Here is a 14,147-nt window from a genome sequence, read left to right as displayed (position 1 = left end):
TTACAATAGTGCTCTCAATTTAATTAAATTTTCTCTATTTTTCAACTCCTATAATGTGAGAAATACACTCAAATTTAGTCTTTTGCTGTCCATCCTCAACCTAACCACAGGCTTTACTCTTCACCACAACGGTAACACTACAAAACCAACATAACAGAGGCCTTTGTAAATTCTAATATAACACAACAATTTAATTAAATTCAATTCAATTCAAGTTTATTTGTATAGCGCTTTTTACAATACAAATCGTTACAAAGCAACTTTACAGGAAATTATGTTTCTACAATATTTAGCTTATACGTGGTGACTGTCAGTTTGTGCACGTATGACAGGATTTGTAGAAAAATTTATACAAGTCGTAGTCAGCCAGATGATGAACATTATTAATATTATTAATAATTAATAATTATTATATGATGCAGTCACACTTGTAGCAATATTTGTTTGTTCTGTTGATGATTCAGGGTTAGCATCATCTGGGGTCCTCTGAGGGTCAGCATCATCTCTTCTCAGGTGTTCTGGATCCAGACTGGAGCTTGTGTAAAAACATGGAAACAAATAGAGACATCATTAGCATAGCTGCTGTTCCAACAAAGTAAAATTAATTAGTTTAACCTAAGCTAAAGAATAAGAATGCAAATTTGATCAGATACAACTATACTCACAATTTAAGATAAATTATTCAAATGCTTGGTGAAAGAGATGCGTTTTTAATCTCGATTTAAACAGAGAGAGTGTGTCTGAACCCCGAACATTATCAGGAAGGCTATTCCAGAGTTTGGGAGCCAAATGTGAAAAAGCTCTACCTCCTTTAGTGGACTTTGCTATCCTAGGAACTACCAAAAGTCCAGCGTTTTGTGACCTTATGGAGCGTGATGGATTGTAGCGTGGTAGAAGGCTAGTTAGGTACGCAGGAGCTAAACCATTTAGGGCCTTATAGGTAAGTAATGATAATTTGTAACTAATACGGAACTTAATAGGTAGCCAGTGCAGAGACTGTAAAATAGGGGTAATATGATCATATTTTCTTGACCTGGTAAGGACTCTAGCCGCTGCATTTTGGACTACCTGTAACTTTTTTATTGAAGAAGCAGGACAACCACCTAGAAGTGCATTACAATAGTCCAGTCTAGAGGTCATGAATGCATGAACTAGCTTTTCTGCATCAGAAACAGACAAAATGTTTCGTAACTTAGCAATGTTTCTAAGATGGAAGAATGCGGTTTTTGTAACATTGGAAATATGATTTTCAAAAGACAAGTTGCTGTCTAATATAACACCCAGATTTGACTGTAGAAGAAGTAACAGTACATCCGTCTAGTTGCAGATTGTAATCTACAAGATTCTGTGTAGTGTTTTTTGGTACAATAATTAATATCTCTGTCTTATCCGAATTTAATTGGAGAAAATTATTGGTCATCCAATCTTTTAATTTTTAACACACTCTATTAGCTTAGATAATTTAGAGGTTTCATCTGGTCTCGTTGAGATATATAGCTGAGTATCATCAGCATAACAGTGGAAGCTAATTCCGTATTTTCTAATAATATTACCAAGGGGCAACATGTATATTGAAAATAGAATGTGACCTAGGACGGATCCTTGTGGCACTCCATATTTTACTGATGATAAATGAGATGACTCCCCATTTAAGTAAACAAAATGGTAGCGATCGAACAGGTAGGATCTAAACCATCTTAGACCCTGCCCTTGAATACCTGTATAGTTTTGTAATCGATCTATGAGTATGTCATGATCTATGGTGTCGAATGCAGCACTAAGATCAAGTAAAACTAGAAATGAGATGCAGCCTTGATCTGACGCAAGAAGCAGGTCATTTGTAATTTTAACAAGTGCAGTTTCTGTGCTATGGTGGGGCCTGAAACCTGACTGAAATTCTTCATACAGATCATTTTTGTGCAGGAAGATGCTCAATTGAGCAGACACAAATTTTTCAAAAATTTTAGACATAAATGGAATTTTTGAAATAGGCCTATAATTTGCCAGTTCAGTAGGATCTAGTTTTGGTTTCTTAATAAGAGGCTTAATAACCGCCATCTTGAATGGTTTTGGGACGTGACCTAAAGATAACGACGAGTTAATGATATTGAGAAGCGGTTCTTCGGCTACAGGTAACAGCTCTTTCAGTAATTTAGTGGGTACAGGATCTAATAAACATGTTGTTGGTTTAGATACAGTGATAAGTTTATTTAGCTCTTCCTGTCCTATATTTGTAAAGCACTGCAGTTTATCTTTGGGTGCGATGGATGAAACTGAAGTGTTAGACGCTGTAGAATCTACATTCGCTATTGTATTTCTAATGTTATCTATTTTATCAGTGAAGAAATTCATAAAGTCATTACTATTTAACGTTGGTGGAATATTTGAATCAGGTGGTGTCTGGTAATTTGTTAATTTAGCCACTGTGCTAAATAAAAACCTTGGATTGTTTTGGTTATTTTCTATGAGTTTGTGGATATGCTCTGCCCTAGCAGTTTTTAGAGCCTGTCTATAGCTGGACATACTGTATTTCCATGCAATTCTAAAAACTTCCTAAAAGTTGGTTTTTCTCCTTTTGCGTTCAAGACTACGAGTTACTTTCTTGAGAGAGTGAGTATTACTGTTATACCATGGCACAGTACGTTTTTCTCTAACCTTTTTCAATTTGATGTGGGCAACAGCTTCTAATGTATTAGAATCAGGCAGGTTATTTGCGAATCTGTCTTTGGTGGCTGGAACAATAGTTCTGCCCAGACGGTAACGCTGAGACATATAGTTAATATCAGTGATATGCAGCATGCACGATACAAGGAAATGGTCTGTAATATCAAAATATCAATATCAAAATCCAGTCTCTGCCTGTGTCAGTTTGAGTCTTGGTAAAGTTTTAAATCCCTGCCGCCAAGATGCTCCTCTGTCGGTCACAGATTGTGCAAAGTGAAACATAAATCTATAGGGGTGGCTGGATTTATTCACGCACTTAATATTAATTTGAAGCTTCTTTCTTTTCAGATTCTTACAGCTTTATCATAATAGGCTGTATATTATTGGGAGAAAACTGGTGGTTCTATGTGAAATCAGACATTTGAGCTCCCCCATATAGTCAAAATGGCTTAATAAATAACACCCCACGAATATTCGACTGTTAGATTGGAAGTCGAATCAGGCTCCTTGAATCAAAGAATTGATTCATCGACTATTCGGGGTAACCCCTAGTTAATACATGCATTAATCATCTATGATATATATTGTGCACCCCTAGTTTGAGTATATTGATTTGGGCAGCAGTAACTTCATGATGATTGAAGCTTGTGTGGGAAGGGCCAATTATTTCTTCATTGCACCATCTGAGCCATCCATTGTTTTAATGAAAAAATTTGAGATTCCATTTGAACAGAAGCATAGGTAAAATCCCACTTGTGTTTTATGCATGACATTGTGAAGAAATACTTTTTTTATCTTAGTGAGTTTCTAAATAAGTGAAGTGATAAAAGCTTTTCTCTGAGAGAAGGAACACTGTGCTCCACAACATTTAGATTTTATGAGCTGCTTCATGTTGTAAGTACATTTAGCTAACGACAGCCAACTGGGATCTTTTTTGTAGGGTGGTTAGTAGGCCTCTGAGGGCCCTATCATACACCCGGCCAGGGGCGCCGGACTGGGGGTAAAACCAGTACTGATTACCAGGGCCCCAAAGGAAGAGAGGGCCCTTGAAAAGTCTGGAATATATATTTTCAGGGGGGGGGGGGGGGGCATTAGGCCTGCCTAAGCATAGGGCCCGGGATCTTGTGCAGACACACCCGGCGCAATGCGACGCAAGGCGCAGCGTAAGTGTGTTTGCTAGTTTCAGTCTGGTGCCGTTCGCATTTTCCCATCCAGCGCCACATCGTTTAATTAGCAAATGCATTTGCACCCATTTGTGCACCCATGGCCGTGCTGGTCTAAAAAAGAGGTGTGTTTAGGCGCATTGCTGGTGCAGTGCAGTTTTAAAGAGCTGAAAATATACTGCGCCATAGACCAACTCAAACCTAGTCTAAAGTCAATGGCGCAATATTTTTTTGTTATTTAAAGAGCGCGTTGGTAGAAAATACACCTCTGTGCGGGTCCACAGTGCGCGTTGACTTTGCTTAATACACACAGGTATGCACATCACACAAACATGCCAAATAATAAAAACAAAAGGATTACAGTGTAAAAGAATATTAATGTGTAGGCTACATGAATATAAAAATGTAATGATGGATAATCATTGCATGTATTAGAATTAGGCTACCTATTTGCAATTCAGCCTATTACTACTTATAATAATGAATTAATTTGGCTAATTAATTGAACAATCGTTCCAATACACACACATATATATTAACTGACTCATCGCGCGGAGCTTTGGTGGATTCCTGCTTGTCTTGTAGATGATCTGTGCGCGCGCTTTAACTTCGCGCACCAGAAGATCGGTTTCTTCGCTTGAGAAGCGTTCAGCTTTTCTGCCAACAAATTCCGCCATGTAAATGGTGATCCGCCCTGGCACGAGCGCATTTCACTCTTAAAGGGAATGGGAGATGACACTCTGATTGGTGTATTGAACGTTATGCCCATTACTCATTAAGAGAACAGGGACAACCCATTTCAAAAATGCGCCCCGGCGCACAGACCGTTTTTCCGTCCTTAAAATAGCAAAAGTGGATTTGGACACACCCTGAGTGCACCTGCACCTTTACACTTTGTGTTGTGATTTCCATGTTTGAAATGTTTTGAAATGTATTAGGTTTTTTAGTGTGACTGACTCATGCTCATCATCTTCTCTCATCTCTCTGTTTCTCTGTCTGTCTGTTGGATCTTTGTTTAAAAAGAGCTATCTGTCTGCTGAACATTTCCTGCACCTAGACTGCTCTCAGTCTCTGCCAGTCGACGTTTGCTTGGCAGGTCCTTTCACTTCTGACAGAAGAGACACAGATGCACATTTCCTACCTGTATATGTTACATGTGTGTTTAGCTGTGCAGTTTTGCTCATTACAGATAGTGTAATATTTTTTAAACCTTTTATGCCCACCAAGACTGCATTTTTTATTAAGTTACAGTATCTTACAGTAAGAATGGAATTATTTTAAAATATTATTACATATTATTATTATTATTAAATATTATTTATTAATTTTTTAATAATTGTAAAAATGTAGTTTATTACTGTAATGGCAAAGCTGCATTTTCAGCGTCCATTACTCCATTCCAACATACTTTGGACTGGAAAGATGATGATTTTTTTTAAATATAAATATTTTGTAATGTTATTGTTTTTAATGTAACTTTTGGGCAATTTAATGCATTATTGCTGATTAAAAAAATATTGATTCCTCTATCTTAAAAAAACAAAAACAATCAATAACCAAACTGTTGTTTTGTGTGTTTTACTTACCCTCGAGGCATCCTAGGTGTATATGACTTTCTTCTTTCAGACGAATCCAGTGGAAGTTATATTAAAAATTGTCCTTGCTCTTCCAAGCTCTATCATTGCAGTTGGCGGGCATTTTTGTTCAACAGTCAAATAAAGCGCGCGCATCCATAATTAAACATGCCTCCCACGGCTCCGGGGGGTGAATAAAGGCCTCCTGGAGCGAATCCATGAGTTTTTTTTTTTTAAGACAATATCTATATTTCAAATGTAATACTTCTCTCTCACTTCATCTCACTGTGGTATGCAGGAGCCATTCCAGTGGATAACTTAGGACGTCGGGGTAGGCTGATTAGTAATGAATGCAGAGAGAGAACAAAACAAAATGCCAGTCATGAATTAAAAAAAAAAGAAAAAAAAAAGCCAAGACGAGACTGCTTTTTCTTTGCTTAAGGAAGCAAGCTTTGGCTCATTTGCTCCTGTAAACAAACTCGTGAGACTAGTTATTCTCACAGGTAGGTATGCAACGCCAACGTCCTGTCATCTGCCGGAACTGCTTCCACATACGACAGCTACCAGAAGTGAGAGAGAAAAGTGTTTATTACGTTTTAAACATGGATATTTTTCATACCAAAACACATGGATTCGCTACAGGAGAGCTTTATTTATGCCCCAGAGCTGCGTGGGGCATGTTTTATTATGGATGCGTGCACTTTATTTGACGTGTTTTGGACTGTTAAACAAAAAACACCCACTCACTGCAATGATAACACTTGGAAGAGCCAGGTCAATATTTTATATAATTCTGATTGGATTCGTCTGAAAGAAGAAAGTCATATATACCTAGGGTGCCTCGAGGGTGAGTAAAACACAGGCTAAATTTTTTTTTTCGGGTGTACTAACCCTTTAATATTTTTAAATATGTTACATAATGTGAGAAATGTTACAGTCTATTCGTAAATGACGCAGTAAATATATAAGTTGAATTTATTTGGTTTTCTTAACACGTCACATTTTTAATGCTTTGTTTTAAACTCTTTTACCTTTTGATACAACTTTATTGGGTCAAAATTATTCAGTGTGGTGAAAATGACACAACCACCACCTGGGTTTAGTCATACAATCCGATTTGAAGATGTCTGCACACCCGGTATTTAAATCTATGATTTATAAATAATAATGGATTTGTGTGCAATTATTATATGAGTTTGTTACCAGAAAATTCTACTTATTTGACACTTGAGATTCAGAGAGGGCAGAGTCTAGTGGAATATAAATGTAGTTCATATTTGTAAATCAACATGGCTGATTTGAATCTGTTTTACCTTTTCTTTCAGGTATGACCCAAAGACAGACATGTGGACAGTAGTAGCTCCCATGAGTCTCAGCAGAGATGCTGTAGGGGTGTGTCTTCTGGGGGACCGTCTTTATGCTGTCGGCGGTTATGATGGTCAGGTGTATCTAAACACAGTGGAAGCTTACGACCCCCAAACAAATGAGTGGACACAGGTAAACACACACAGTTCGTGTTTGTCCATCTGCATGACTTTCGTCCCTTTGTGTCGCATGTGCAAGTAACAGCTCCGTTTTCTGGTACGGTGTGATTCTGCCTCGTTCCTCATGATGCTGTTTGTTCATTATGTAAATGCCAGGCCTTCATCATTTTGACAGAAGCACAGCTCTTCTCTGCATCACAGCATCTGTTATTACCTTGCTATAGCAACCGGCTGATTTTTCCTGGGCTTCATTTCTCGTTATGTTTTTAGGCGACGTTTCCTTCGCCCACATGCTGAGAGTTCATATTGTTTCGTTTAGAAAAAAACAAGCCTCGGGATGCGTGTGGGTAACGATGTATGTTTGTGTACGTGAGCGGCAGAGAGAGCAATAAAGCAGCGTGTGTGTTGACGGAGAGAAATTGATTCTTCATTGACAACATCAATCCCATAAATGCACTGAATCAGATGCTGTATGTGAAGCCGTATCCATTCTCTCTAACTGGGATTTGTGTTTTTGTTCCAGGTCGCGCCGTTGTGTTTAGGTCGAGCCGGGGCTTGTGTGGTTGCGGTGAAGCTTTGAAATGCCTCCAGCTGTCAATCATCTCCTGCAGTGCTCTGGTTGTAGTGTCTCCAGACAGATCTGAGCATCTGCTGACCAGAGTAGAGAAAATCACTGACATACAGCTGAATACCCAACTGTGGTCTTCCTTTATGCCTTCCAGTATGTATTTGTCTATTAAAAGCAGTTTACTTTATAGCTGTGTACATCAAGAGCAAGACTTCCTCCTGTCCGTCTCTGAAGAACAGGGTTTATTCAATTGAATATGCCTATGTTTATCCATTCGTTTATCTCTGTATATCCCTACATCCCTCGATGTTTCATGTTTCCTATACACTGTCACAACCATTTTATATATGAACTACTGTTCAAAAGCTTGGGGTCAGTAAGGTTTTATTATTTCATTTCTTTAAAAAATAGAAAAAAATGTATCATGGTTTCCACAAAATAAATTACGCAGTTATTCAACATTTCATTGATAATAAATATTTTTTTCCAAATAAGCATATGTCACCCTGGACCACAAAATTTGTAGCAAAATAGCCAACAATACATTGTATGGGGCAAAATTATAGATTTTTCTTTTATGCCATAAATCATTAGGATATTAAGTAAAGATCATGTTCCATGAAGTTATTTTATAAATTTCCTACCGTAAAAATATATCAAAACTTTAATTTTGGATTAGTAATCTACATTGCTAAGAATTTAATTTGGACAAAGTTATATTTTTCAATATTTAGATTTTTTGGCACCCTCAGATTCCAGATTTTCAAATAGTTATATCTCGGCCAAATATCGTCCTATCCTTACAAACTGTACAGCTTTCAGATGATGTATAAATCTCTTTATGACTGGGACTGTGGTCCATGGTCATATGTTAGAAAGATTTCTGAAGGATCATGTGACACTGAAGACTGGACTAATGACTGCTGAAAATTTGGCTTTGCCATCACAAGAATAAATTACATTTTAAAATATATTAAAATAGAAAACAGATATTTTAAATTGTAGTATTTTTTCACAATATTACTTTTTTACTGTATTTGTGTTGAGCCCAAATGCAAAAGCATTTAAAAAAATCTTGCTGACCCCAAAATTTTGAACAGTACTGTGTACTGTATCTATGTATGTATATACATGCATTTATTTATTTACAACTAATTATTACACTTAGCATTACTTTGGTAGCTTATTTCCATTACCCAAGTTTACAACTACAATATTTAATACATCACAGAGAACAGAGAAGAAACAGAGTGGAAATGATATATAAAAATATTCAGAGTCAATTAAAACATGACTATAAAGTGCACAGCCAAATTTTCTCTGTAGAAATGGCCTGTTGTCTAAGAATAGCTGGAGTGCAGTAAAGTGTCTCGAGGGAGAGCTAGAGTGCTGGAGAGAGAACTAGAAAACTAGTGTGTGTGTGTATTTCCTTCCGTCTATTTTAAATGCAAGCATTATTATTAATGCTTTAGCAGTGATATTAAAAGTGTCAGTGGTTCTTGATGAGATTTTCATCTTCATTCAGGTGTTTATTTTTTTTTCTTTGAGAACAGAACTTGTTAGAACAAATGGCCCAAGTAGAAAAGAGAGATTTGATCAAATGGTGCTGATCACTAAGCAGCTTCTGCGACAGTCTATCAAATTTGTCTATATTAGACAGGCAAATAGAATGGAGGGTATGGGGAGAAAAGATAAGAGAGAGGAACGTGGGTAGAAGTTGTGGATGGAAGGACCAAAATGTGTAAGTGTGCATGACTTTATATTTAATTTACCTGCCCAAACACAGTTAAAGCATATCAGCAATATTGCATGAGTATATTGTAATTATACCTACAAGGGAGAAAAACAATCCATCATTATACTGTGCCCTTATTCCACAACTCACTTCAGTCTCAGAGAAAGAATGTCATAAAAAGGTCTAATGGATATTCAGAACTCTGAATCATTCTTTCTATTTTTTGAATTTAGAAATGCATCCCAGTGCTCAGCAGAGGAAGTTAACCACACAAACTGAGATGCTGTTCCCCTGCTGAGCAAAGGAAAGCTTTAGACAAAGATTAAAGAAGATCATTGTAAATAATGGTTATTGTGGGGGTTTCCTCATGGCTTACACAATGTTTTATTTATAGTATTTCTATTTTTGCACAGTGATTCATCTCCACAATAACAGCTGGATTCTGGGTCACTGTCCATTTAATGGAAATAAATTCTGCTGGGGAGCAGAACAAAGGCAAAAAGACCAGATTAACCATGATTTATGTTTACATCCCAAATTCCATCTCTCTTTCAATGAACGCCAGATACATGGAAAAATATCCTATACACAAATAGTAATTAATCAGCATGAGACATGAACATTCATTTCGGAGAAATCGTTTAATGTGCAGTTTTGGAATATTATTGTACAAAATTAATTATTTTTATAACCTTCCCTCCCTCATGTGCACTGTCAGTTGTAAAAGTTACATATATATAAACATACTTTAACAAATACAAAATATTTAAGAAGCAGAAATTAAAGGAATAGTTGCAGATCAGTAGAGAATTTAAGCTTTATAGAGTTGGATCTCTTCAGTGCACTTGTTTATTTTGCACAACAATGTCTGGTTTCCACTCAGGGTGTCTGTTTCTTTTCACCAGTCTCATTTTCTCTCTTTTTTCCCCTCCTTCTTTTCTTATTTAGTCAGGTGTTTGTGTATATCTACTTGTGCATCACTCTCTTTGTCTTAGAGAAAAGTGTCACGTTTTGTGTGTGCGTTTGTATTTTAGTGGCACGCTCTTAAACCCCATACTGAGTATAAAGTGCAACTTGAGAAGTCTGAGAAAACAGTTTTGGTATTTTGATCTAGTTTTCTAAATCCCAAGATCCATCTCAGTGTTTTAAATGAAGAAAGAGAATTGCGCAGATTAGCATATGAAAAGAAACAGAAAGAAATGATAGAACAGTTTAGATCAGAGCTATTAAAAGTAGCAAAAAATAAAGAGCAAAGAGAGCACCACATACTGTTTACGATAAAATATTCACGAAAAAAAATTCTCTTCATTCAGTCGATATCAGAAACTGAAAAACCGTTATTGCTGTAGTGTATTATTTTGTCATCATACTGTTGTTATTCATTTTATATTTCATAATTATGCTGTTCATCATTTTGTCATGCGATAAAGGTATATGAAAGATTTTCAGAGGAAGGATTGGATTTGTTTTGGTTTGTGAGGGACAAACATTAATATCTCTAAAAACAATGGTGGTCAGTGCTATTTATATATTATTGCACATTTAAAGTGTCAAGTTTCATGGTCCTCTTATGTGTGTTCTGTTATTGACATGTTTCCATATATTAATTATGATCTTGCACTATATTCATATTCAGCTAAAGCAGAGCCTGTCCTCACAGTGATTTTTTGAAATTGGTGGATATATTTTAGAATTGGCTCATCACGGATTTGTTTCATTTGTTTTGGGTACCATATATATTGTGAATGTACAGTATATCATAGGAAGATACTACAGTATCAAAGAAAAAATGATCACATGTGAAAATGTACAATACAGCACATACTTAATCTTTATAGTATTAAATCGAATCTTATGAAAAAAATGTCTGTAAACAGTTTGTAAAAATGATACCTTTTAATTCCATTGAAAAATAATTCCTTTGATTTTAATTGTAATCACATTTGGCTACACACCCACAAACATACAGTATTTATGAGTGGAATATTTATATATTCATGAGGCTGAGTTGCATATAATTGTAAGACATTATCACTGAATACACTACTGTTATGTGTAATTTATATATATATATATATATGTCACCTTTTTTATATTAATACTGGAAGCTGTGTCAGTGAAATAAGTGAGTGATCTCAGGAGGAATCTTTCTTAAATGTTAGGCATATTGTTGCATATTGTTATGTATATGTTGTTGTTTGATCATGGATGCATCTCTCACTTGTGCAGAGCTTGCTACCTAAATGATGATGGGAGGCATGCAATTTTTTCTATCGTAATATGAATTGCTGTCCATGCAATTGTTTTTCTTATGCAGCACATTTCACACTGTATTGTTTGATTTATGACTATTTTGGGTTATTAAACTGTAAAAGAATGACTTTTGGCTTGTGTTAGTGCTTTAGTGTTGTGCATGAACAGATTTTGTGAGCCAGCAGCGGTTCTGCTGGGCAATGGCTCAATGGCCCATTAGTTATCACTGTGATTCAGGTGCAGAAGAACTGAATCAGCGCTGTCAGTAAGAGGTGGGAAGCCTCACCATTGGGTCTGACAAATGTCTGACTATACTGTTCCAAAGGTCATGCCCTCATGTATCACTCTGTGACCAGTAGAAGAAAGAAATTAAGGATGAGATGAACTCTGGGTCAGTGATGCAGCTTCATCAATGATTCATTCATCCCTCATTCTCCTTAGTGCTATCATTTTATTTTAGAAAGACTTAAAGGGATAGCCCCCCCCAAAAAAATTCTCTCACTCATATCACTCCAAACTTCAGTGTTATTATTATAACTAAACCTAAAGATGTTGTTTTAACCGAATCGAAGCTGAAATAAAATACAAATATTAGTATGTTATTAAAACTTAGTTGACATTGCCATTACTAAGTACGAAATTTGCCTCAAAATATTAAATTACTGCTTATTAATAGTTAGTAAGGTCGTTTTTTTTTCTTCTCTTTACTGGGTCTAAGGATGTAGAATATGGTCATGCAGAATATGTTCTTCATTAGTAGCTACTAATAAACAGCCAATATGTCAATAAAAGACATGCTAATAAGCACGTAGTTAATTGTGAGAACTGGTTCCTATACTTAAGTGTTACCTTTTAGGTTCATTTAAATATAAAGCATGATTACATCACCTGCAGGTGATGTAATTGGGTTATTATGTGTCTGTTTTATAAAAATTATAGATACATTTTAAATTTTACAGAGTTTTATACTGCTCCCTAGTGGTATATGAACAGGGCATTACTTTTCATCCCTCCAATATTTAATGTTAAAATGTATAGTGGACAAGCAAACGAGAACTTAATCCTGATGGATAAGGGGTTTATTTGCAGTATGTTTTGAAATTCATAAAAACACCTCACAAGAGGAGCACAGAGACCTGAGAATTGTGCCTCTTTCATGAACCAAGCAGAATTATTTTCTGTAAATTATTTATCAACCCATTTAAATTTAATTTGATGAAATCAGTCAATGCTTTGTTATGTAATGCAATAACATTCAAACATTTTCAGTAAAGAAAGTGTTTATTATTTAGGAAAGACTGCATATGTTTCAAAGTAATTTTGTAGATGCTAACCTGAGGAAATCTTTGAAAGACTTAAGAAGTTCACTCTGTTTGTTGCGAGTTTTTATAATTTAAAGGAACAGTTTGCAGTTTCTTCAGGAGAGAATGCTAATGCAATGTATCTTCTGCAGTGAATGGGTGCCGTCAGAATTAAAGTTCAAACAGCTGAAAAAAACACCACAATAATACACAAGTAATCCTCAACACAACTCCAGTCCATCAAATAACACCATGTGAAGCGAAATACTGATGTTTATAATACATCCATCAGAGTTCTTATCTACCATGTCCACAATGATTTCTATAGGGAAAAAGTTGTCTTATTTGAATCACGAGAGAAATGTACACAGAGTACCATTTACAAATGGAAATATCTAAAATTATTCTAATCAAATATTTTAGTGGAATTTGATGTGAGAGAACAAAGAGTGGACAGACTTTTTCCGCTGGAGGAAGTGTTATTATGGATTATGGACTGGTATTTTGGCCAGAATTGAAAATCTTTATTGTCCACACATGTACACACATGTATGTCCACACATACTTCAATTTAGAGACTGTCAAAATTAAATGAACTTGATTCCATGAAATGGACGTGAAGCATAAATAAAGAAAGTGCAGAGTGGACTGAGGAGAACCTGGGTCTCTTGCAGGGTGGTTCCATTTTCAAGACATCTTCCAACTATTTTTATTTTATTTTGGTGAAACACTGCCCATTCAGCACTGCTGTCTGAGCTAATGCTGCACTGCCTTCAAATGTCTGGATACACTGTACCTCAGCACTGCTTTTCTATATATGATGTGAGTTTGAATGACTTTACAGGAACTGACTTTCAATAACTGTTTTTTCCCGACACCCAGCAGAAGCTCAGAGATCTGTAAAGAAATATGGCGAATGTACATGAAAAATACTTCAAAGACATGTCTGTGACTCTTCTTAGATGTCTGCAGACTTAATTTATTGGCTTTCTCCATAGATGTCTCCAAGGCATATGCATAGCTAATGGAAAAAGTTTGTGCAACCTTTGGATTTACGTTTAATATTCAGGAATGTCACATAAAAATGACTTTCTTGAAGTCATGATAAAGAATTCTATGATGGAAAATCCAGGTATATTCAATTCATTTTGGAACTGTATATGTAAGATGTGACCTGCATAGTCTTATATATTTGGAGGTTCATGGAAACACATCCAGCATTCCAACATGGAGTGTTTGTGTGTTTGTGTAGCAGAACAGATGATCTGTGGGCAGTGGAGATGCTGGAGGTCAGAATGACAGGGTAAGAATGCACTACTGATGTCTCCTGTGTTTTTCTGCTGGGCTCAAGCATTTTTCATATACTGCAGATGATAGAACCAGTCAGCAATTTCCTAGAACAGTA

At 36.0% G+C, this 14,147-nt stretch overlaps 1 protein-coding gene across 2 annotated transcripts in view; it reads left to right on the top strand.

Annotated features, from left to right (window-relative positions):
- Positions 1-8,991, top strand: part of LOC132143531 (kelch-like protein 5) — a 90,340-nt gene extending 81,349 nt beyond the window's left edge. For both annotated transcript variants that reach the window (XM_059553828.1, XM_059553827.1), the window contains exons 10-11: positions 6,727-6,898; positions 7,409-8,991. In XM_059553828.1, coding sequence (XP_059409811.1) covers positions 6,727-6,898; positions 7,409-7,465 — 229 coding nt within the window. In that variant the 3' untranslated portion in view covers positions 7,466-8,991. The remainder of the gene's footprint in view (positions 1-6,726; positions 6,899-7,408) is intronic.
- The last annotated feature ends 5,156 nt before the right edge of the window (positions 8,992-14,147 follow it).

The sequence above is a fragment of the Carassius carassius genome, chromosome 7 (genome assembly GCF_963082965.1).
Source record: "Carassius carassius chromosome 7, fCarCar2.1, whole genome shotgun sequence".
Lineage (NCBI taxonomy): Eukaryota > Metazoa > Chordata > Actinopteri > Cypriniformes > Cyprinidae > Carassius > Carassius carassius.
Note: the sequence above shows the minus strand (reverse complement) of the source record. Positions and strands in the feature narration are given on the sequence as shown.